Below are 26,667 nucleotides of genomic sequence, written 5' to 3'. Positions count from 1 at the left end.
CCTCCTCGATACGTCAATGACAGTATTAAATGCATACTGTCTCAAGAACTCTTGGGCCAGATCATCCCAAGTCCGACGACGTGACACATCCAAAGAAGCAAACCAACACTGTGCAGCGCCACCCAAAGACATGGGGAAAAGCATGATCATCTGAGCCCCGTCCAATCCATGAGCCCTCATGATCGTACTGTAAAGCCTCAAATAGATGCGGGGGCACCTAATCCCCGTGTATCGCTCGATCTCTGGCATCTTGAACTTGGCCGGTAAACTGGCCACTGGCACTCCATCAAAATCCTCCCAAGTAATGGCTCTGTCGGAAGTCCTCAACTGCCTCAACCCCTGCTCAAGCCTATCCATGCGAGCATGTGGGTCCTCTGAGGTCAGGGTAGGCACGGTGACGGGAGGCGGAGCAACCTCGGTCTGACTATGTAGGGTGAACGGCATGGCCTGTGGTGCTGACTGACTGGGTGGAGTGGGTGGTGGCACTGTATGGTCATACTGGGCACCATCCGGGGGCGGGACCTGTTGGGCCTGCTGCCCATCTATCATCCGGCCAAGGCTAGCTATAGCCTCCTGAATCGAAGCCATGGCCTCAGCAAACTGATCGACGGTAACTATCTGTGAATCCAAATCCCTCTGATCTGATCTCTGGTCTAACTGGTCCGATACCCTGATCAATCTACCCTCAACTCTGATCCAAGAAGTCGAACTCAGACTGGACGTATCGATACTCCTACAATAGTGGAAATACTAGATAAGGTGCGAGGTAAGGGAAACTTCACAAAGAATGTCTATCAAATGTGTCAAAAGGTAGCCTAGAAGCAATCAAACTGATATCCAATCCTGAGTAGATATATAAGAGACTACTGCGAAGGTAACCAAACCTGTTACTACTGAACCGGCTCTGAAGGCCCACAGATGCACCCACGTGTTTGGGAAGGAAAATTCTAATTGAAAAGTCTAAGGCTCAAACTACAAGGTCAAGGTGGCTCTAAAAGGATATAGGTGGACTTTAAAAGATCCATAGCAGAAGCGATCGTACCCTCCGGTGGTACGCAACCCTTTGCACGCCTCCGAAGAGACGGGACGCTTCCATGCAAGGTGGTCATCACCTCCACACATGCACTACCTCGACATCCCAGGGGGTTTCCTATGGTGAAACCTCTCAAACTCTCAAAGCTCAATGGTCAACTAAAGTGCACAGTGAATGGTGTGGGTGTATCCGAAAACCCTAAGAATCTAGAGCAGAAGAGGAAACAGACTGGTCGCACGACTATCCATGAAACCTAGCTTTGGGCTATACAGGTCTTCAATGATCGGACTCCTCCCAACATCAGTGTGCCAGTCACCTCCAGAATGCTCCCGTACATCGATATAGCCCATCGCTAGACCCTACTCCTAATCTCTGGCTCGGTCAGAGAGCAAGCACATAGAAGGTCTCACACTTGCAATAGTGAGAACCGAGATGAAGGAAATGACCGAGACAAGGAGATTTGGAGGTAGGGGGATATACATGCGGCCCACAGAGACAGGCAACATGCAATCACGCAGAAGGAGGACAGTCATGCATCATACAGTCAGGTAGAGCAGGATATATCACTCATGTACACACAAAATAAGCGAGAATACGACAATCAAGACGAATAGTGATACAAACATCATGCTCAAAGACGATCAAAATAGTATACAAGTCAGAGAATCAACATGTCAAGCTGAGTGATATACAATGGTGAGTGTATGCATGTGAAGTGATCAGAACAATCATGCCAAAATCAGAATCAATACGCTAAGCAATGCAATAAGATCAATCATCAATAATCCAGCATGTCAAAATCTCAAATGAATACGACATCAAGGCATGCATCAAGAAATCCTCAATGTACAATCAAGAGATGAGCATCCATTGATCGTCCAATCAAATGCCACGTTTGCTTCACTCTAAGTTCAAGCTTGACCCTCTAAAAAAAATCCCCAATGGAGTCGCCATTTTGTGGACCCCATATTTCGGCTCATGCGTTTCCCATTCGATGGCGAAACTCACTTTTTGTTTGAAAAATGATTTTATTGATTAGGAAAAATGACTTGGAGTCGCCACTTATTTTTGTTTTATTTTTAAAGGGTAACAAAATAAGAAAGAAAACCCTAAGTGCGACTCCTTATTTTGGAAAAGGTGATCTACGAGAAACCAGATCGGGCTCGGGGGTCAGGTTACTTAACGGGAAGGTACGGTAAAAGACCATAGCACCCCTCTAAGTCCCTAAAATCGGGTCTCTACTAATAAAATGAAGCTGACGTGGCAATTTACGAGTAAATAAGTGAATATCCTGAATGATCATGCACACATAAGAGTCGAGACATGCATAGACAGCGATTAGAGGGAAAATGGGTACATACCTGGGCAACGAACCGCCATGCACTATCAAGAGAGAGGGTCAGTACACCATATAGAGCTCAAAACATACCACATGCATCACTAAGCAGGGATTAAAATTGTTCGAAGGAAAGCTGGATTTTTAAAATTCATTTGAGAATCAGGATCTTAGAGATTATTTGAAAATTGGATTTTTAGGAATTAAATGTAAGAATGAGAATTTTTAGAAATTAAATTTGAAAGAAAATTGGGATTTTGAAGAATTATTTGAAAGTTCGGGATTTTTAAGAAAAATTAAGTTACGAAAATTGGGATTATGGGTGTTAAATTTTAAAAGGGATCAGAAACGTAAGTTTTTTGAGAAGTAGAAATTATGAAAGTTGATGTATAAAAATTGGAAATCTTAGAAATCATTCGAAGACAGAATTTATAAAAATAATGAATAAGATGATAGTGATAATGATAATAATAAGTAGCGGGATAAATACGGGAATTGGAGCATGGGAAACTGGAAATTAAGTTCGGAGATAGGACAATTGGAATTTCAAATAGCTAAATTTAGGAATCGGAAATTTGAAGAATTAGACTCTAATGATTGAAATTTTTAAGAGAAATAAATGGGTAAGTATGGAGTAATGTTACTGATTAATCAAAACGATATTTGGGCGGATGAATAGTGAATAGTGGGATTTATGATATTAAAAATTAAATTTGAAATATTGAGATTTTTAAAAGAAATATAGAATAAATACGGAATAACGTTATCAATTAATCAAAAACGATATTTGGATGGATGAAAATGAATAGTGGGATTTTGAAAATTAAGTTTGAAAGTCGGATCTCTGAATAATCGAACTCTAATTATTGGAATTTTTAGCAGAAAGAAATAGGTAAACGTGGAATTTATAATAATAATAATAACAAAAATGATATTTAAATGAATAAAAGTGAATGATGGAATTTTTGAGTCTAAAGGTTAAATTTGGAAATCTGGTTTTGAAGAATTGAATTTTAATGATTTGAAATAAATAAATAAATAAATATGGAAATATGATACTGATTAACAAAAATAATGTTTAAACGAATAAAAAAAAGAATAGTGGAATTTTTCTAATTGAAAATTGAATTAAGGCGTTGGATTTTTGAAGGATTAGACTTTGAATAAATAGATAGGTATGGGATTATAACACTAATTAACGAGAATAATATTTAGGTGAATAAAGATGAATAGTAGAATTTTTGGGATTGAAAATTTAATTCAGAAATTGGATTTTTGGAGAATTGGACCTTGTATAAATAAATAGATATGGAATAAGAATTTTAATTAACGAAAATAAAATTTAGACGAATAATGGAATTTCTGGGATTGAAAGTTGAATTAAGACATGAGGTTTTCGAGAGATTGGACTTTAAATGAATGTGATTATTAGAAAAGGATAAATATATATACGAAATAATTAATAAACATAATATTTAAATGAGTGGATTTGAATAGTGGAAATTTTGAGATTAAAAATTAAATTAGGAAGTCGGATTTTTGAATAACTGAACTTTAATGATTTGAATTTTCTTAAAAGAAATGAATAAATAAATAAATGGGTAAGTAGATAAAATAACAATAAAGAAAATAAATAATTAAAGAAAAGAACGTGAATACTAGAATTTTTGAAACGGGAAATTAAATTTGGAAGTCGGGATTTTGAAAAATTATTTGCAAGCTAGGGTTTAGGAAACTATTTTAAAATCAAAGATAAAGTAATAAATAAATGAATAAAAATAATAAATAAAATAAAATAAAATAAAAACACGTGGCCTAAAAGGTGGTCATGCAGTGAAGTTGGAAATGGATATTATGGACGCCACAAAGCCTTATTGCCTAGCACCATGGCAGCTACAGCCGAAATGTGGAGCCCATCTGACCATTGTCATGGTTCATCCAGCCAGAAAATCCTCAAATTCTAATAAGTGGGACTTCGTGCTGCGTTTGAGGATTTGTAAGCCCATTACCCATTGCAAACCCCTCAAACCCCACCATTCCTGTATGAATCCACCACCCGGAAAACTCCAAAATGTTGCAACCGTCTGCCAGTCCAGGATCAATGTGAACCCCACGCATTCGAATATCAAAAGGATAGGATCGGTGGCTGGACAATTTGACCATGCCCGGGGCTTGAAGCGATCGGCAACAAGCTGGTGATTTTTTGTTAAAGCCGATCAATGCGCCAAACACTCGGAGTTCCACTTTGAAACAAAGGATCTCCTTGCCGTTTCAAGTAGTACACCTAAAGCTTCTAGTCTTAACCTCTCTTATCTTGCAGCGGTGCATGAAAATAAGAAGAGAAGCAGGCTTTGGGAATGGGCTTAGGAGGGTGGCCATGCGAGATGAGGCCATATAATTGGATGCACGTATGAGTGGGCCCAAGACGGACAAGGAATGATGATATCGATGCAAAAAGATGAGAAGGAGACGCAACATCTTGGTTTTGCAGAGGCGAAAGCGGCATTCTGCTGCGGGAGTGCCTGGTGGTGCTGTGGCATTTGAGGAAGATTTTGTTGATGTGTCTGCCGCTAGTTGGCCGTAAGAAGGGATGGGTGAGGACCAGGCGGAAGAGGAGGTGCCCCTAAAGGAATTGAAACAGGAAGAGGCTGCTTTTGCTCTCCTTGAGCTCATGTATCAAGAGATGGGATGGTTAATGGCATTGCAACTCCAACACCTGGAATGGTTCCCTCGTTTCGGGCCAGTCCAGTTGCAAACGAACCTGGAGTTGTTGGGGCTTCAGGTACCGGGAAATTACCAGGCATGCGACCACCAAGTGCAGGGTTTTGCTCGCCATAACCTCGGTTAGGCTCCATGCTGAATCTATCACGTACGGTACCTCCGAGCCTATTTAAAATAGTCTTCATGAAATAGATGCCAAGCCAATGCAGTCATATCCTTCCGATGCCCACGGAAGGATTCAAGATCCTTTATAGCTCTTATGTCATAAAACTTGATGATTTGATCTTTTGAAGCAATGAGCACCCAGTTACCATTTTGATTCCGTTCGACACAGAGCACAGTGTTTTTGTGGCCAACACATGAGGACTTATAACTATGTTTAATCGGTGCAACTGCGGGTCCCAATGAACCGATCCCCATTTTCAACTCACACGAAGACAACAACATCACATCCTGTTGAGAACAGATCCTCTTCATGCCATACTAGCTGGATAATCCCTCAACTCCCCTAACATACCACCCCGATAATACTTCCAAAGATTCTGATGTTGAGTCTTCTTAGATACAACTTTGTTCAAAACAGTTAACCCAAAAAAAAAATGGTATCTAGGCACCCAAGAAGAACTCGAAACAGAGAACACCCTAAAGTAAAACAGAGCACGCATAAGGGAGGATAATATCACTACCCAGCTCCATTTTATGAGATCTAAGAAGTTAAGAAATAAAAAGAAAAGGACTGGTGGGAAAATCTAGATGGTTTCAAAATGCAATCAGATAACGCAATCATCATACGACTCATGCATAGCGTAGCCATCACACAACTCATACAAGGGAAAACAGGGGGCAAGTAATGCAGGAAATGAGGAGCAAGTCTAGCACGCTAAATAAACAAAACAAACATCCAATTATCAAGAATGAAGCAAGGTATGACTGAAAACAAAACAAAACGAGATAAAAGCGGAGAACCTAAAGCGCGAATTCATCAAACCTGAATGATTCCTTTGGAGCAAAGTCGCTTGGTTCTTTCCCGAACTGCACACTCCCTGATCGCCTTCCTCTTCCAGAAAAAAAAAACCCCTCCTCTGTTCTCCCTTCTTCCTCTAGATATCTAATCCCCTGTTTCTGTCTTCCGCAGCAAGTCACCACCGGCTCCACTGCTCCTCTCGTCAGCAAGGATGGAGTCCCTGACCATCAGCATGCCTGCTGCCATGCCCATGCAGCTGATTTTCCGGGAATAGAGAAAAGACGGCCCCCCCACTTATCTCAAGTGCTGCCCGGTATACCAACCTCAAAGGGGGTCTACAGCTATATTAATATGACACCAAGAGTTTTGTATTGACACAGTTAGTATTCATGATTAAACAATTGTGGAAAGGCACCACACTCTCATGATTTCCACTTTGGTGTATAAGAGTCTTCAAAAAACAAGTGTATGAATGGAAGAAAAATAAAAGAGAAACAAAACCAAAATGAAAGGAATCGAGACTAATTCATGCAAAGTGAGAAATTAGAAGTAGAGTTCCAGGAATTCATTTGGGAACAAATTAGCTTAAAGAGGTGAAACAAGACAAAGATGATTATATATTAAGGGATGTGAGATATAAGGAATGAAAGCACAATATGATATGATCGATTGTGGATAATCTTCAAGGGGAATACTTTTAATGAATAAAATCTTAGAGGATTATAAGAAGTTTGAAGTTAGGATGGATTCGAAGACTTTCAGTAGTTCATAAGGAGAGTATCAAGCTATCAAAAATAGAATTTTGAGAATGAAATTCTTTAAAAGAGAGAGTGTATAAGTTGGATGGTAAAAGAGGATGATGAAGCTCTATGAATCAAAATTCAATTGAGCAAAGTTTTGGAAAGTTGGTTTAAAATTAATAGTTTGAAAATTTTCCATGTCACATCTTGAGAGTGAAAATTTTAAAAATTGAATTTAAATTTGAAAAAAAAAATTAGCTATGCAATTTTTTAGATTAGATTTTAAAATTTGAATATAAGCGTGTTTTAAGAATTAATTAATTAATTATTATTGAATAATTATTAGTGAACTTTTGTTAGAAAAAAAAATTGGGTTAATTTGACATGAGTTTGTTATGGTGGATTTTTGAAAAAATTGATCTTAACAAGAACTTGAGTCATATTCAATTTTCATAATTGGGATTTTACCTTAGAATTACAAATTTCAATTTTCATATTCAATTTTTATTCTCACAAGGATTCAATATGAAGAAAAAAAAAAAAGGGTTTTTCGAGCTCCAAACTTTATTCTTTGCTTATTTCACTTAATGATGAAGCATGGTGGCATAATTGAACTGAACTTTCCTACTTTCATAATAATAGAAGACATAGAGAGTATAGTTTTATTTTGAGAGTAGTTTGCATTTCTTACTCTATGTATGGTACAAGGATTTAAATTTATTTCATAATGTTTAAAGTTACTTTATTGTAAACAACTATTCTAATCCTAAACCCTAAGAAGGGTTATATAGACTCTCAATTGTGCTTATGTGATGGGGGCTCATCCTAAGGGCTTAGGCCACTTAATCTTGTACAATGGATTCTATTAAATTAAATAGCCTAAAAAACCCTATAAGCTATATAATTATTAAGTCCCTATGCAACCTTGTCCTTATCTTAAAGCACTCTTGGCACACATATAATTAAGTAATACTAACTTCGCTTAAAACGAATGCCACTAAAATTTGTGAGCTTGAGAGGGAACCATTAGGATTCATAGAAAAATATTGGCTTCCTCAAAAATCAAATTTTCAAGTTGACTCAACATTTTATTAAAAGGTTAACTACACTCGAGTATCTTATGATATTAGATCGAGATACAAAACTCGAGTCCTTGACCTACGATTCATTGTATGCAAGGTCCCTATGAATTGATGTTTATAATTAAAAAATGTAGTTATTATCAACCTTCCAAGATTACCTCTTACTCATTGAGTCTCAAACCCTGATTGATCTTATCACATTGAGGGGCAACTTACCCATCTCACTTATTAGTTGTGATCTCAAGGCGGTTCCAGTTTTGCACCACCGACTCTATATGATTCTGAGCCATAATTGCTAGAGTAAAATTATCAACTTAAATCATATCACCTAATGTATCAACAATACCCCTTTTGGCAATTTTGTAACAAATAAAGATTACATATACATCCCAATACTATTAATAGGGTTTACAAATCACTCAATAACACTTGTCTAAATCAAAACATTCTTTGTTATGCATATGATAAACAAAACACATTCAAAAGTAAAAAAAAATCCGAACATACATGTGACTTGCACACATCAACCAACAAAATATCAAGGTAACACAGTATGTGGGAAAAGATAATATATCCATAAACCATATCAAATCATGGTGATAATAAATTATTTAAGACATGCATACTATTGATATCTATCAACTACTTATCATTAATCAATCAAATTAATCAAAGACTATCTCTTTTTTTTTTTGTTAAAAAAAAAGAAAAAAAAAAGAAAAAGTAGTAAACCCACATAAGAGAGATAGAGAGACAAGTAAGCAGAAAGATATCCATATTTGAGCAAAGGTTTTGGATATAATATAAAGAATAAAAATTATATCCAAACCAACATAAAATACAAAATAAATTAAGCTAAATCGGCTTTGATTTAAAAAAACTAATCTAAAATAAACTAAATACCTTAGGACCTTTCTAGATTGTGTCTTGCTCTCCATTAAAGATTTAAGGTTTGCTGTGTGATCAACTAGGATGACACAAGTAAGTATATAAATGTTAGAGAAAGAAAAATTAGAGTTAGTTAAAGCATAGTGTGGATGGTAGTTTTTAAATTAAACTAAATGATTTTAATCAAGCTTGGGGAACTCCTTTAGCAATCAAGTGCTCATGGTAGAATTCTAGATTATTGATTTTCTATTTTTTAAAGGTTCTATTTTGAGAAAATTCTAGATCCCATCCACTAGGTTTTTTACATTATAAATACCTTTTCTAAAAAGAATTTCCTCTTTAATGTGAATATTGAAATAAATCTAACTTGCCTTCATGTTCCCAAAACTCTAAAAAATGTTTGTTCTTGCATTCATTGGGTTGAAAAAGAGATTCAAATCCCCTTAGGTGTTGAGGTGAGATCCACTAGGAGCATGTGTGGTGTTGCATTGCTGACGTGAAGTTTAATGTAAGTGCTAGGAAGTAAGACTTGATGATAACACCTGCCAAGTAAAGTTATGTATTGTTCTTTCAAATAGTGAATTGGTAATTAGAGATCTCTAATCCCATGATTTTTACATTTGCACAATCTCGAGGAAATTGTGTGGGTGATTTTTCAAGTAAAAATTCTTGTGTGTATGGTATTGATTGTTCTTTACACTTCCTTATATCACAAGGAAATAGTTAAGTAACCCAAGATATTTAGTTTTTTTTTTTTTTTTTTTTCTTGGGGCGCAAAAGGGTTTAAACACCTATTCACCCCTCTAAGTGTTCTCTAAAATTAGACTTATAAACTTTCATCATGCTATTATTAATTAGTAACTAAATTTTATAATTATCTGATAGCTTTAAGTATTTGTTTATCAAGGTATTATCATTTTATTTAAGTTCAATAATAATGATTATTTGTCATGTGATGATGTAATTGAATGAATATTTGTTACATGATAATGTAAATGATATAAATTAATTAAACATAACACTTTTTTCCTATAAAAACCCACACAATGCCCATATAAATATCCTAATAAATGATTGATTTGTGAGTGAAGTAAAAAGAATAATTTAAATAATTAAGGCCTGTTTTCTAATATTTTTCAAAATAATTCTTAAATTTGAATTTTTTAAAAACTGTTAGTAAAAATAATTCTTCATTATTTTCATGAATAAAATTATATTCCAAGAATCAAATATAAATATATTTTTCTCAACTTATGTGCGTAAGACAAAAAAAATTCAAACTTATCTTTACGTTTCTAATTATTAGAATATTTTTCAAAAAAAAAAAAAACTTAAAAATACCTTAAATTTATTTTTGGAAAAAATTCTAAAAAAGATTTATTTGAATCTAATATTTATCAAATTTATTTTTGAAATTGTAATGGACTCTGAGAAAAGAACAAAAAAAAAAAAATGTGGCTGACTGATATTTCATTGTCATGCAGGTGACAGTGATAAAGAAAAATGGAATAAATATATAGATAGGAGGAGGGAGGCAGATGAAGAACATGGGTGGGGGCTACATACCGGAACAAGGAGGGCATGGCCGCCCAAGGTTTCCATATTCTTCCATATTTATTGATCTGAGCATTGTTGAATGTTGACTTCAAAGGCTTTAATTCTAATAAACTATTTCACAACTTGAAGATTTTGTATATCTAAAGTTGAACATAAATCATTGCCTCCCAATCCGTATGCCCTTTGATGTCACGTGATTTCAATGAGAAAGGATAAGATGAAATATGGAATAATAATAATAAAATAAAACAAAATTTGCTTCCCACTTTTCCCAAATTGATTTTAAAATATTAAAATTTTCATTTCTTTTAATGTTTTAATAATGATACGTGTTAAATTATGTATTTTATATGTTTTTATAAGATTAATTATTATTATTTTCTTATTTTAATTTTAATAATAATAGTAATGATAATAATTTAATAAATTTTATTAGAGCGTATCAAAATTTATTACCATAAAAGAATTTATAACAATTATGTACTTTTTTTTAAATGCTCAATGGATGACAATTACAATTTTTAATCACATTTAAATGGTGTTTTTTTAGGTTGAATAGAAAAAACCAAAATATTTAATTTTTTTTATTTAATTAAAAGTAACTTATTGATATTCATCGATATAAGTAAAATGAACTTGTTATCAATAGATTCAATTTAGTTATGTTGGTTGACATAATAAACTACTTTTAACTTAATTGAAAAATCAAAATATAACTTAATAGAAAAAGTTAAATATCTTAACTTTTTCAATTTAGTTACAAAACAAACACTACCTTAGTTGTTAAATAAATATTAAAAAAAATTCTAAATGAACACTTATGAATGTACCTTGGAATTTATGAATTTATGACCTAATTTAATTGGAATTAATGACTCTAGTAAGACACTTAGATAAGAATGAATTAGGTTTTAGAGTTCTAATATTAAAAAAATCATTAGAATTTATGGTAATTAGTTTATTTTGGTCTGAATACAATAAATAATTGAATTTTTTTTCTAATTCAAATTTTATTATTTGAGTATTATATATTTTCAAATAAGAATTCTGTAAACTTTAAGGAATTTGATCTAGTTAAAAATTAGATGATTTAGTCAACAAGAATAGTAGTTTTAAATTTTATAGATGCATTTTGGATTAATTTCTTATCCAAATTATGTAATTTTTATATTATTGTTGTTATTTTTTAATAATAATTATAAAAAGATTTGTTATTTAATTTTTCAGAAATAAGGGGAAAATGGAAAAAAAAATATTTTCATAATATTTGATTATTTTTTTCGTGATAATTTTGTGCATTTATATTATATTCAATATTTGTAATCCAAATTGTACAAAATTAACGTAATTTAATTTATTTTTAATGTTTTTTTACACAAAAATTGCAAAAGTAAATTTAGTTTTATTTTATGTGAGAAATTAGATTTACTATTAATAAAGTTAACGGTTTCAAAAAATAAAAAGTGTTTTACTGAGTTAAGATCAAAATAGAAAAAGTAAGAAGATGTTTTTTTTTTTTTTTTGCTTGAAAGCAATTTGCTTTTAACTTTTAAATTTTATTTAATTACTTTTTCATAATTTATTATAAATTTTTTGCTAAAAAAAAAGTTAATATTTAACTTTTTTTTAATAGAAAAAGTAATAGGTTGGTTTTTTATTTTTTATTTTTAATATTATATAAAAATAAAATGTAACATAAACAAACAATTCAATACTTAATATTATTAAGTACTATTTAATTTTAAATTCTATATAAAATTAAGTAAAAAAAAAAAAAAACAAGACTAAGAGAAAATTATCATACAAAAAGGATAATTAAAAATCAAACCACTTTAAAAATGACTTAGAATCTTAAAAAAGTTATTTATGAAGTTCGATAAATATTAATTCATTCCAAGTTGGAATCTCAAGAATGAAAAATGTTGAATCATGTGGAAAGGAAATCCATTCTTTTAGGAACACTTTTCTTTTCTTCATTTTTTTTCTCTAAAATTTAACATAATTAAAAATAAAATTGATAATAATAATAATAGCATTCTCATTACATTACAAGCACAATATGAAATACCCTAAATAATTTATACAACATATATCATAAATTTAACAAAATTTTTATTTATTGTCATTATTTTATATAAGAGGATAGGCAGTAGAGGGACCAAGCCTAAAAATTTGATTCTTCTAACCTGAATTTTAAGTCACTATTTTTAATCATACATTTTTTTGGCATCCAAACAAATCATAAAAAAAAAAAAAAAAGATAGAAGTTAACATTTGTTGTCTTTTCATATTCCCATACAAGAAAAGCTTGAAGAAAAAAAAAGTTAATGATCATGAGGAGAAAGCTACTATGAACTTTCCCCAACCTTGACCATACAAAATAAAACACACAAAAGAAAGAAAGAAAAGGAAATTCTAAGGCTTATGAAGGTATCTTCCAGCAAGCAAAGCAGCCTCCATGACAAGGGTGATGACATCAATAACCTCATCTACTTGGCATTTGTTGCCCTTGAATGAATGCCCTCCTGAGCTCTTGAAGCTGTTCATGCAGTTTATGAAGTTTTGGCTGCACTCTTGGCTCAGATAGTCATCTGCACCACCAACCACCCATCATTTTTCTTGTGAAAAAAATATTCTTCTTTACACATTCTAATTATTCTTCACATTTATCATCTTAAATCTTAGTTGGATGAGATTCCCTAACAAAAGGACAAAATTGCCATCCGAGCATGCATTTTCTGGCCACTGTAATGAGGGCAATTTTGTCCTAAGGAAGGCCCTCCATTCCCAAAATTTTTAAAGATTAATCCTCAAAATTAATGATTATGAAGAATATAAACTAACATTCAGAGCAGCAAAAATAGTTGATTTTATGAGTGGCATGTGATGTAAAATTTTAAGAAATGAGGGTCATTTGACTAATGTGTCATTTTAGAGGTGTGTGATAATTATAGATTCTAAGATGTGAAAAACTCACTGTTTTTGGCTTGTACACAGGCATCATGCTTCATGCAACAAGCATCCAGGCCATCACATGGCTTCTCCCCAGGGCACCCACTATACAGGAGTCCACAATACTTGCCATATCTCAGAAATGGAGGCACTACCATTCAGACAAAAAGTTTCAAAAAAAATGAAAACCATTAGTTGGAGCCCATTAAAGTGTATAAATGAAAGATGTATTTAATCCCATCCCCATCCCCCCACTCCCCGAGCAAACATCAAAAAAAGAAAAAAAGAAAAAAAAAAAAGACAAGACAAGAAAGGAAGAAGAAGGGGGTACCTGAACAGAATTCAGATTCACATTTCCTACTGCATTCTTTACTCTGCAGAGATAAATTAAGAAAGAGGAATTAATTATTTTTAGAGGAAAATGGAGGACAAAGAAGAGGCAGAGACATAGACATACCAGAGTGACGGAGCCATCTGTGGCTTGAACACCAATGTTGAGAGCAAGGGTGGGAGTGGCAGAAAAGATAAGGCCAATGAGGGAACACAACAAGAGAGTCATAGCTAACTTCATTGTTGATTCTGCAGAAGCAGCAGAGAATTGAGAGAAGAGAAGAGGAGAGAAGAGAGGCACTGAAAAATGGAGCTTGGGGTTTCGGAAAAAGGGCTCTGATTTATAGAGAAAAAGAATGGATGGGGGAGTGTGAGGGGGAGAGATCGGTGTATAGAAGCCTAGGGGTGGGTTAATAGGCGTTTGTCTTGTAATGGCTCGTGACCTTTGTTTTTTGGAGTGTTGTCCACACTGGTTGTCAGCCAGTTTTTTTTCACCTTAATTTCATTATAAATATATTGGTAGTTGTGGGTTCCATCTCGTGACCATGGCCTTTGAACCAACTCACTCATCATTCATCCAATTCTTCCCTCCTCTGTAGTCTATCCTCACCATGGGGTGTTTGTTGGTCAATGCTACTCATATCAATTATTGTAACCTGCAAAAGCAACATGTTTCTGCACTCTTCCCTTTTAATTTGGGAGAATTGTGTTTTGGGCCAACTCGTCAAAAAATTAACATTTGGTCCATATATCATGCATATTTAAGCACAAGACCCAAACAAGTATGAAAAATAAGATGAAGGATATTCATTAATCTCTAAAATATCCTTAACCCTTACATAGACACAAATAAATGTGAATTTCAATTTTTTTGTGTTTTTTTTTATTTTTTTATTTTCTATTAAGTATTACTCATTTCTAACTTTTTTTCTTTCTTTTTCTTCTGATCTATATTTTTATTTTATGTCAAATAAAAAGCAATAATGTTTTTTTGTTTTTTATTTTTAAAGATATTGAATCTTTTTGCTCTTATTATAAGCAATGCTAAAAATTTTGGGATTTTTCATCCAAATATTTTTTATCTTTTTGCATTTATCTTTTAGTTTAATTTTCATTTTTTATTTTAAATTTATATTACCCTTTCATTTATATTTTCTCTTATTTTTAATTATTTTTTATATTTTTTACATTAACCATATTTTAAAAGATTTAAAAATTGACTATCACTTCACTTTATTATATATATATATATATATATATATATATATATATATATATATATATCCTTTTAACTTTTAAATTTTTAATGTTTTTATTTTAAAATTTTTAAAAAGATAAATTTATTGAAAAAAATAACTAAGATATGAAGTTCTAATATTATATTAATAATTTTTCTTATCTAGATAGACTAATGCAAAGTATTTTGACTCACAATAAAAAAATTGTCAATACAATTTTTTAATTAAACTTTAGAAATTAAATTTCAAATAAAATATATTATATAAAATTTTATCTAAAAATTATTGAAAGTGGTATTTAATTTTTTTTTTATTGACTTTGAAACTTATCTAATTTTTTACTTGAAAGGTAACAGAACATGTTCACAAAAAAAATAAAAATAAATAAGTTTTTCATTTTTTAAATAAATGAGTATAAATATATTAAAAGAATTAAAGATAATCTTAGTAAAAAATTTGATAAATATGATTATAATTTTAAATATAGATTCATTTGGATAAAATTTCACAAAAAAAAAAAAAAGTGGAAAGAAAGAACATTACTAAAACTACAAAAACAAAATATGCAATTACAAAATTTTGATAATGAAATTTAAAAATAAAATTCGAAACAATTCTTGAGTGAGAGAATTTGAGTGGGGAAAAAATCTACAAGTGGAAAAAAATAGGAAATTTTTTCAAAATCACTTGAAATCCTTAACAAAAAGTAGTCTTGTACACCCTTGTACAATTAGTAATTTTGTCTTATACAGTTAGTATAATACTCTAGTACAATAACTTAAATTTCATACATCATCTCGTGAATATCTGATAATAGGTCGATTAACCATGTTTGCATTGGTTTGGTTTTAAAAAAGAAGAAAAATTGTTGTATAATTTTGTTTTACAATCATCATAAGTGAGGTACCTATTCAAATGACCATATACAAGATAGATAAAGTACATAAGATGAATGTATGCTTAATCAATGTGTGTATAAGGAATGTCATTTATCCTCGGTTAGGGGAAATAAACAAATAAGTTTTTCAAAATCACTTAAAATCCTTCACAAATAATAGTATTGTACACCCTTGTACAGTTAATGTATTTGTCATGTACATTTAGTGTAAATACCTTGTACAGTGACTGAAATTCCATTTACCCCCTACTCAATGTGTAACCATAGGTAGGTTAATCATGTTTTCATTGGTTTGTTTCAAAAAATAGTGGAAGATGAAAAAACAAAATTTTCTCTCAAACATCATTAGTGGGATAAAAATTCTAATTATCATGTGCAAGTTAAATAAAGTTCATAAAATGAGTGTGTAATAGAGGAAAGTGTACCTTAAGAGTGTGCAATCCTTAGATGACAAGACAAAAAAAAAGTTGTCCAAAATTGATTAAAATTTTTCACAAAGGATAGCCTTGTATACCCCTTGTATAGTTAGAACATTTGTCTTATACAGTTAGAATATTTGCCTTGTCTAATTGAACATTTACCTTGTACAGTTAGTATACCACCCTTATACAAATTTTCAAATTTCATCCATATGCATACATTATATGCTACATATAATGTGTGAACCATGTTTCCAATGGTTTGATTTAAGAAATGATATAAAACGTAAAAACAAAATTTTTCCCTAAACATCATTATTAAGGTAAGTATTTGAATTTTTATATGCGAGTTAAATAAAGTACATGAAATAAAATAATTTGTGGTAGGAGAACATATAATCCTTAGATTATACGTTATTTTCAATAGTTTGACATTTGAAATAATTAAAACAAATAAAACGTTATTTTATTTTATTTTCAATGCAAAATGTAATTAAAAATAAGACAAAGAAATTACTTAAAAAATATTATTTAAGCCAAGTTTATTTATTTATTCCCTTTTATTTTTGGAAATAAAGAAAAAAGAATAAAAAATTTATTTAACCATAAGAAATATGAATATAAGATCACTTAGAAAATACCAAATTTATTTATTTATTTCATTTTATTTTTGGAATTAAAGAAAAATAAATAAAAAATTTATTTAACCATAAAAAATATTGATATAAGATATGTTAAAAAATAGAAATAACCTCAAATTTATTTACTTATTTCATTTTATTTATTTAAATAAGAAAGTAATTTATTTTAATAGATTAAAATGTGCACAATTGATTTATTACTTTGTTAATAATGGATATATTAAAATTTTCTATTAGAAAAAAAATAAATAAAGAAAATAAAATTAAAAAGAGTAATAAATATATATAATTTAGTTATTTAATTATTTTTCATGTAAAAGATAGTCCTACAAAAAACGCATAATTGATCAATTTCTTTGTTTAATTGTAAACAAACTATATTTTTTTATATTATTAAAATAATTAATAGAAAAAAATAAAAATGGATAATCAATGAATGATATTTAACTATTTTTAATATTTTCATATAAAAAATAGTACTAAACAAGGTTTTCAATTTTTATTTTTAAAAATAGTTTTAATTTTTTAATTAAATGTTTTTTCAAAAAGAAAATATAAAAAATATAAATCATATTACCATTTTTTTAGAAAGTATTTTTTAAAATAGTTTTTGAACATAATTTTTCTTTATTTATAATTTAAAATAGAAAATAATGTTGATTTTCAATTATTTATAAAAAAAAATTAAAAACAATGAAAAATCCATCAATTATCCTTTAAAAGGCAATTTGAAGGATATATTGGTCTTTTAACATCTTTTATCATTTCCATCAATTATGGAAGTTATATGGACCAAATGTTAATTTTTGGGTCCAACTAGGTTCACAACACAATTTTCCCTTTTAATTTCTTTCGGTGTTTCATACTTTGAAATTTAAATTGACTTTTGAACTCCATTTTTCTTTTTCTTTAGAGGGAAATGCTAGTAATTCCTATTTTCTGTTTTTAAAATAAAAAAACTTCCATAAAAAGTATAAAAAATCTCAAATATATTATATTTGGGTATGATTATTGTGGGATAAATCTGTAATTATGGATGGACGGAAAAATTAATGCAAAGAAGTCGAACTCTCATTCCATTCACTCTACATAGGTTAGTTGAAATTAAAACTCATCACAAATTGTAACACCGAAGAACAAGCTCAAAAGGTTAAGAATAAGATACATTGACTAAATTTTACTAAGTCCAATGTCCCATGTAATCTTGGATCCATATGATCTAGTCATTCTTGCTCAATTCCTAGCCTTAAATTGATTAGGGTGCATGTAAATTATCTTAAGGGCTCTTCAGATCTCACATGTGAAAGCAATATGAATACCAAAAACTTAGATTTAGAGTTTAAGGTGCTTTACCTCAAATAGGCATGTTCCTAAATGGTTTCTTATCAATGTGGAGTAGCACACATCTCGCAAACCAAGGGATCTTTCTCTGATGGCTCTCTTTCCTTTACTTTTGGCATTGGAAGTGGCGGTAGCCTCACAAAAGAGTGGTGGTTAGAGCTTTCTTTTCTTTGGACTAAATGACAAGAGTGAAAGGTTAGAATGAAGGCCTAACCCCTAAGGCTTTATATAGGCTCCCTATGGGCTTAAGTAACTTGAATCCTATTAGTTTTGGGTCACCTAATCTAACCCACTTGGGATCTAATTGATTAATTAACTTTATTGAGCTCTAATTAATTAATTAGTCTAGTCTAGAGAGACCATTCAAGAGCTCATGTGCAACCTTACATATTAACTAAAATATCCTTATGCACACATGTAAATAAAGAACTCAAATATCTCTTAATAATCATTTGATTTTATTTGCAAGACTAAATTTTCTAGCCTTTCAAATTGCTATTTGTCACCTTTGGAATATATGCCACATATCAAATGTGTGCGACCCATCACTTATCGAACCCAAATTTTGTTGAATCAGGAAGCCACAATTTTGTTAAACCAGTGCTTGTAGCTTTTGGATTGGACCAAGGGCTTATACTAAAGGGATTCTAGTTGACAAGAGCATTAACTACCTCATGAAAGATTAACTCGGTCTAATTGCTTTTTTTGGGTTTTCACAATTAGATGATTTAGACAAGTTTATACTCATGTCGATCAAAAGGATTATTTTTTGTTTATTAGGCCTATAGTGGAGAAACATAAACATGACATAATGGTTGCTTAACTTGTGCCTCTCACAACTAAAAGCTCATACCCTTTTTTCTCTTTAAGGAGTACTTTTTTTTGGTCCTTGTAGTCACTCATCTAAGAGAGGCCCTTTTCAACCATCAACAACTAAATTAATGGAGGATTGAACTAAGATATGGAAATCTCAACCCTTTTCACTACCTTTGGAGCAGACAAACATAAATGAAAAAAAAAAACATAGAAACATGAAGACAAAAACATAAAGCTAAAACATAGAAACTTAAAGATAAATTTTACTGAATTGTGAAAAAAAAACATATTTCAAATAGGAAATTAAATCCCCTTCCCCCATATTCACTATTTACAATTCTCCTATTTATAGGCAAAAAAAAAATCCCTCTCCTCATCATTTATCCGAAGTTATCCATATTTTGTTATGCCTCATGTGGGTGGTGTATCAAGGTAGCCATCAGGGTAGCCATCAGTAAAAGATGTCAGTATGGGGGTGGGAAGTGATCGTGCTTCTTGTCTCTTCAATGTAGTTGTTTGGTGATGTGATGGAGCATTCAAAGCTATGTGGACACTATTTTTTGTCCAACCTTAATAAATGTGTAATGTTTGGAAGATGTAGTGCATGTGCAAGGTGGAGTAGTCAAGGTAATGCACTAAGATAGGAGCCATTTGCAATTTGCTTCATAGATGGAGGAGAAAATAGATTTTATTAAGGGGAGGTTCATTGAGTTATTGAATAAAAATTTGCACCAAAGGGATATGGATGTGCACTTAGCTTATTGATGAATCAATAACACATTTATGGTTGTTTGTTCTATGAGTACTATGCAAGTTGGGCTTGTAGAGTGCGCCATCTTGGCACATTTAGTGGTGTGTAGTGGTTGATGCACCTTAAGGGAAATGTGCAATCTAAGGGGAGTTCCTTTAGTAAAAAATCGGAAGTGTGCTATGTAGTCCAAGTTGCTAAGTGCATAATGATGTGCAATCCTAAATGGCATCCCCAAGGTATGCTGACTACACAAGGCTTTACTTTTGTCGTAATTCAGTGTCATGCGCAGATTGAAGTACACTATTGTTGGAGTGCCTAAGGGGAGTGCGCTATTCACCAAAGCATAATATAAGAAATGTTCTTTCAATGCGCAATGTAGACCTGACCCCCTAAATACACAACCTAAACTACCACTTAAAGGTGCGTAATTAAACTATGTTTCTCTAAGTGCGCAATTTAGATTGATGCTCCTAGGGTGTGTTATCTACACTGAGCTCCTAGTGATAAGCAATCTAAAGATCCTACTTAGTGCATCTAGTACTAGTGAAGGCATTTGCTACTTAGGTACTCTAATGTCTATTAAGGGTTGGAAGTGCACCCAACAAGCCTTAACTTTTGCAAAAATCTCACAAAACTTATCAAAACAAATTTTCCTAAGGGATTAGCATCAAACTAAGGAACTAGATTTGTTAGGAGTGTCTCAAATACACTATCATAAGCTCTTTTAGAGTCATCCTAATGTATAATTTGAGTTCTCATCACCTCCTTACTACTAATAGTCATATTTTCATTCTACTATTGTTAAGAGAAGTTTTTAGCTCCTAAATTTGTCATCATTTATGGGAAGACAACAAAATGTCATCTTCTATAAAACTAAGTTAGGGTTTTCCTTAGTGAAAGGTAGAATGCAAAGTAGCATATGCAATTAGTGCTAGAACTTAGAACTCACTTTAGAATTAAAAACTCTCATTAGAGAATGATACTTATTTTCTTATTTTTAATCTTTATCTAATTATAATTTTATTTATTATAATTATTATATAATAAGGTTGAAACTATAGCAAATACAAATTGCAAGAATAGTGAAAGAGGTTGCACCTATAGCAAATACAAGTTACAAGAATAGCAAAAAAGTTATCCAATCATTAACCTACTTAGCGAGAAGTCATGACAACAACTCTTGTGGGCACTATCTCACTTCATCACAAGAATAATTTATCCTTTTTAATCTTTTTTATTTATTTATCTATATTTTTAAATACTTAAATGTTATCTCATTGTAATTTATTAAATTTTTATTGTTATAGGAACTCAGAGTTTGATGAGAATCTATTTTCTCTTAAATTCCCTTTGGATTCTACTCTAAAATTAGATATATGTACACTATTATTGTTTCAGACGACATATTAATAAATTTCAATTTAAAAAAAAAATGAAATGATAGAACTTCTAATAAAGGCTTAGTCTACAAATTGACTAACAGATAGTTGAAAAATGAAAGATTCCTCACAAAAAAAATATAGAACAAGTGATTGAATTGATTTTAGCATAGAATCCAATAAGTAATTATGTATTTAAATGCAAAGGCTTTAGTCTAAGTTCAAATAATAGATGGAAAGATTGATCCAAGAAGATTAACAATAAGAAAGACAATATGAATAACAATAAAAAGCAAAATATTGAAGATTGACAACAAGAAGGACAAGAAGAAGGATAACAAAAAGCAAAATAGTAGGGATAAGAGGAAAACAAAGTTTTCGGATTAGAAATCTAAGCATTTGGAAGAACTACAAGGAAAATACAAATTCAAATATTAGGAAGATGCACATCTTAATAGTAGGAAGATAATTGTAGCATTTCGAGAGTATAAACAACCAAACTAGCCCAACCAAGTAGTCTATGAGCTCAAGTTGTGACCACATGGGCGTTTGGGGAGCAATGTGGTAGAGTACCCTAAACCATTGTTTGACAAATCTAAAGATAATAAAACAACAACATGAGTCCTAGTATTAGTCAAGTACCATTCTAAAGATAACATAATAACAATCTGAGTCCTAATGGAAACCAACCATCGTTGAGCCAAAATAAGTCATGAGTAAAATATTTTGAGATTATCACTATCATTTTATCACTAAAAAATAGAGATACTTGTAATTGCCAACTATATCAATGTAACCACCCACTATGATATATGTAACCATGTCACTACTATAAATACAATACAAGGATGAAAGGATAACTCATCTATGAATTTTCCACAAGAGCAACGTTTTGGACTCGTACAAAAGAGTCATTTTGACAAGGTTCAACAAGTTTTATATTTGTAGCATATCATGATTATATAATTATAATCAAGATATATTTTTAAAAAAGATTATCCGTCATTTATCTATTTTATATTTTTTATTATAATTATGATAAATTTTTAGCTCCTACAATTTATTTCCAAAAATACCATAAAATAAAATCACTATTAATAAAAGTGATATAAAGTAAAAATAAGATTACAAAAATTACTCTCACCTAATTAGTTGATTGGCTAATGTCCTTTCTTTTGAAGAAAATTTTATAATAAAATAGAAAAAAAAGGTTTAATTTATTCTAATTTTAGTGAATTCATAATTAGAAGAGAGTGAATCTTGGACATGTTGTGATGGAGACAACATACCAAAATGTCCATGCACAACCTTTTGGCATTTGGCACATGGTTACATGATAAAATATCTTTGAAATTGTGCTTCCTATTGGTTCTTTCAAGTGTTGGACTCTATATATACTATTTAGGGATATGTAACATCGAGGCTCACTTTCACATTGGCCCCCACCATGATGTAGTGGCACAAAAGTTTTGGGGTTTTGATCATTTTAAAATTTTCACTTATTTTGTAAAAGTTTCATACATAATAAGAAAAAAAGACTATATAATAAGGAATAGTTACATTAGATTTATGTTGAATAATTTATCACAACCTTCTTTTATTTTTGGACATGATCTCATTGTATTAGTATATGATCACATTTGTGTGAGATTATGTACAGTTGGCAATAATTCTAAAAAGTGTTTTTAATTTTTTTTAACATTTGAAATTTTTTGTCTTTTAAGTATTAAAAACGTTAGAAATGCTTTCTAAAATCACTATCAAACGTACTCTAAAGGTCACTTGAAGTAATTATAACGATGATATCTTTATCTAATTATGCTTTTATTAGTATCACTTTTATTAAAATACAAAGTAAAAGAAAACTTATTTATGAAAATTAATTAACTTTTATATATAAATTTAAAAGTTTTTTTGATAATGCTTATGGAAATATATTGTATGACAAAAAAATAATTTTTTTAGAAAAAACAAAGATTTTTAAGTGATAATGTAAGCTCATGTGATTTTCTAGATTTTTATTTTTATTTATTTATTATAATTTTATTAAATTTCTAATTTTATGAAAAATGGTTTTAAATATTAGAAAATACTTCTAATCATACAATGATAATTTCTCAACCAACTCCAACAATAATATGAGATATTTTTTTTTGGTGGATTATACTTTTAAAGTTTTATTGAAAAGAAGATCATATCATAATTACTATTATGAGACCAAATTTATTAGTGGTAGGAAGCAATTTTGTAAGTTGAGGCCATTTTGTGATGCCTAACATAATATGCCCTAAATTAAATTATATACCGGTGGATTTGAGAGTAATTTTATGTTGCGTTTGGTTACCAAAAAGTATTAAGGAAAAAAAAAGTGTTAAAGAAAATGACTTTCTCATATTTGGTTTCATCATAAAAAATATAAAAGAAAATAATTAAAATATTTAATCTTTATATAATAGAGAAAAATAAGTAAAATGAGTTTAAAGAAACATATAAAAATAATTTATTGAGCTTAAAATTATTTTTTATTTTCCTTCACTTTTTCTTTCTACTTTTCTTCTTTATTTTTTTCGCTCAAATTTTCTAAAAACCAAGCATATCCTTGGTGAAAATGCTTTTAGTATGTAATTATTTTGTTGGTAACACTTTTATTAGAACTGTTTTTTTTTTTTTTTAAATCACCTGTTTTTTTGATATTAAAAAATAAAAGTAATCTTCTAGTGTATTTTTGGTAATACGGTATATAACAAAAAAAAATGATTTTTGGCAAAATATTTGTGTACCCAAATTCTATTAAGATGGGTGTTTAGTAAAACTTAATACTTGTTACTTAATTATTTAAGTTGATTTTAAGTTAAATTATATTTAAGTTGTTCACTTAAAACTTATTATATAATTCTTATTTTAAGTATTAAGATTATTTGATAAAATTAACTTAAAATTTATTTTAAATCCTCAAATTGATATATTTATCCTCATAAATTATAATTAAGACAAAGAAGGTCGAGTAATGATGAAAGTCGTAGAGTATCAAAAGAAATCGTAGAGGTTATTAAGACAAATTGAAATAAAAATGTAAAATGAAGATGTGGACTTAAAAATAAGTTAATTATTTTTACTTATTACTTAAAATTGTTTTTGACTTTAAGTCATATAATTAAGTTATTTTATCAAACATACTTAATTTATTTGAATTAAATTATTAAATCATTTTAAGTTTATTAAGTTGTTTTATCAAATACCCATGGAGTTTGCTCATTATATGTGAAAATCATTGAAGTTTTTAAATAAAAACAAGGATGATAGATAATAAAAAAAATCTTATTCAAATTTTCTTATAAATAGATGGACTTTCTTCTACTCTTTAGGACACAAATGAAGAGACAAAAACTTACAATGAAGTAAGTTGAGATCAAGCCTCATTAGTCCTCACATGCGCTTGATTCAAGAATAAGTGGAAGCAACCTTGAATAAAAATCAATTTATGAAATCTGATTATAGGATTACATATTCTTTAGTTTAAAGAATATTACAAAACATTCTGTTTTTAATTTGATATATTAATTTGAAAAAAATATAAAAATAGGAATCCCAACTTATATGAATCAATTTTGTCTTCATGTATTTAAAAATATTTTAAAATATATACACTTTTTCACAAGTCAAATAATTATTTCTTGAAATATCTTTTTATTTTGATAATATTAAATAAAATTATCAAAAAATTAATTTATTATTTTAATTTGATAAAAGTATCTTATAAATAAATATATTATAAATTTTTTATTGTATAATATGAAATACAAATCATTGTGACTTTTTTTTAGAATAATAAATATTTCTAATTCTCTAATTAATAATGATTTTATATACTTTATTATATAAATCCACTCATCTTCTCATTTAAAAAAAATAAAATTGAATAAAATTTTTGTTAGTTGACATCAACAATAAAAATAAAAAATTAAAAAATTAAAACTAAAATACTTAAAAACTAAATGCAATTAAAAAAATGAATTAAATATAATTAAAACCAAAAACATAAAAATTAAATAAATATATAAAATATTTATTATATCTATATTTTTTACTAGTGTGCTTTAGTGAACTGAAAGTTAATATTTTATTTTTAGATTTTTAGCTTTAAAGTTTAAAATTTATAATTTAATTAATCTCAAATTAGTTGTCAGAATAAACAATTTTTTAGTTAGTATTATCAACTAGATAAGTAAAATAATCATTTTAGGAAATTATTATTTAACTTATGAAAAAATACATATATTTTAAAATATTTCTAAATGAGTAAAAATAAAATATAAAATTTAATAATCTTTTTTTCTATATTTTTCTAAATTAGAGTTAAACCCACTTTTCCCTGTAATATTCTTAAATTTGTTTGAGAAAAATACTAATATAATAGTGTACAGTGTACATGACAAGTGGACAAGTGGAGATATGCAAATAGATGACACCAAGAGTTGGTGAAAGAGTCCTGTCAGCGTCCCAAGGTGACAAAACAAACAATTGGACAAAATCATTGGTGGAGACAGCTTGAGTGCGCCCACCCAAATCACTTTCACGGCTTTTTCCCAGCCAACGTGAAGCCACGTCAGAATTGCAACATGCGGTATATTAGTATCATTTCCTTTTAAACACATTTAATTTAAATAAATATATATAAAATGTGTTTTCAAGTTTTATTTTTATTATTAATTTATTATCCAATGTTACAAATTATATTATAGAAACATTTTTTTTTAAAAAAAAAAAAACTTAGGTGTATTATTTTTCCTTAAAATATCTTTTATTAATATTTTTTTTTCAAAACTTTCATAAATATTTTTTAATATATTTGTAAAATCTGACGATCTTTTTTATTTTCTTTCAAAGGTGTTCAAGGGTGATTGAGATATTAATTCAATACATATAATTCATTTTTTTTTTGATTTGGTGGTAACCCATTTGGATGAACATTCGCTACTTTGTTCTCGCCTTTAAATGTGTAGGGCTTGAATCATCCATAAAACGCGTATTCATGAGTGCCAAGTTAGGGACCACCTCTCATCTACCATCTTGACAAAGTCTTTTGGAATTTAGAGAAAAGATATGAAGAAGAGAGAAAGGGAAGATTTTGATGAGATTGGGAACATGACTCGCTCTTGCAAATGTTTTAATCCAAACAACCCGAAGACACAGATGGAGAGAAACAAAAAGACAGAAAGAAAGAAAAAGAAAAAGACCAATATTCCAAAAGATGTTGCTGTTGGTAGGCCATTTTCAAGAGTCTCAAGATGTAATGGTACTAAGCTCGATATTTTCATTGTTGCATTTATATAATCCATTTCAAAAGTGTCCTTTTCACTAATACCATCCCTTGATTAGCCTTTTCATGTATTATATAAGCTCATCTATTTTCTTTAATGTACCAACTTTCATATTTTATTTTAACTTCGATTTAAAATTTCTCAAATTATCATTATATTTTAACTTTGATTTAAAGTTTCTTTAATTTCCATTTCCTAGAATAAGAGTGGAAAAGGTGCTGAATGGATTCAGATGGAGGCTTTCTATGTTTGACACTAAA

The 26,667-nt window shown here is 29.9% G+C and overlaps 1 protein-coding gene across 1 annotated transcript; it reads right to left on the bottom strand.

The window, feature by feature from the left end:
* Positions 1–12,482: 12,482 nt before the first annotated feature.
* On the bottom strand, positions 12,483–14,216 carry LOC117909839 (phospholipase A2-alpha-like). Its single transcript, XM_034823885.1, has 5 exons — positions 14,170–14,216; positions 13,731–14,046; positions 13,605–13,647; positions 13,299–13,424; positions 12,483–12,912 (listed from the first exon to the last, which is right to left on the bottom strand). The coding sequence occupies exons 1-5, from the start codon at positions 14,214–14,216 to the stop codon at positions 12,737–12,739; spliced, it is 708 nt and encodes a 235-aa protein (XP_034679776.1). The 3' UTR covers positions 12,483–12,736.
* Positions 14,217–26,667: the final 12,451 nt, after the last annotated feature.

This window comes from Vitis riparia, unplaced genomic scaffold, assembly GCF_004353265.1.
Source record: "Vitis riparia cultivar Riparia Gloire de Montpellier isolate 1030 unplaced genomic scaffold, EGFV_Vit.rip_1.0 scaffold418_pilon_pilon, whole genome shotgun sequence".
Lineage (NCBI taxonomy): Eukaryota > Viridiplantae > Streptophyta > Magnoliopsida > Vitales > Vitaceae > Vitis > Vitis riparia.
The sequence above is the reverse complement of the archived record's forward strand: the minus strand, read 5'-3'. Positions and strand labels throughout refer to the sequence as shown.

Coding starts and splice junctions, on each gene's coding strand:
- LOC117909839 (XM_034823885.1), bottom strand. CDS start 14,216: ATGGTGAGGATAGACTACAGAGGAGGGAAGAATTGGATGAATGATGA. Junction 14,047..14,169: donor AAGAATTGGATGAATGATGA/GTGAGTTGGTTC, acceptor CAAAAAACAAAG/GTCACGAGCCATTACAAGAC. Junction 13,648..13,730: donor CAGATGGCTCCGTCACTCTG/GTATGTCTATGT, acceptor TTATCTCTGCAG/AGTAAAGAATGCAGTAGGAA.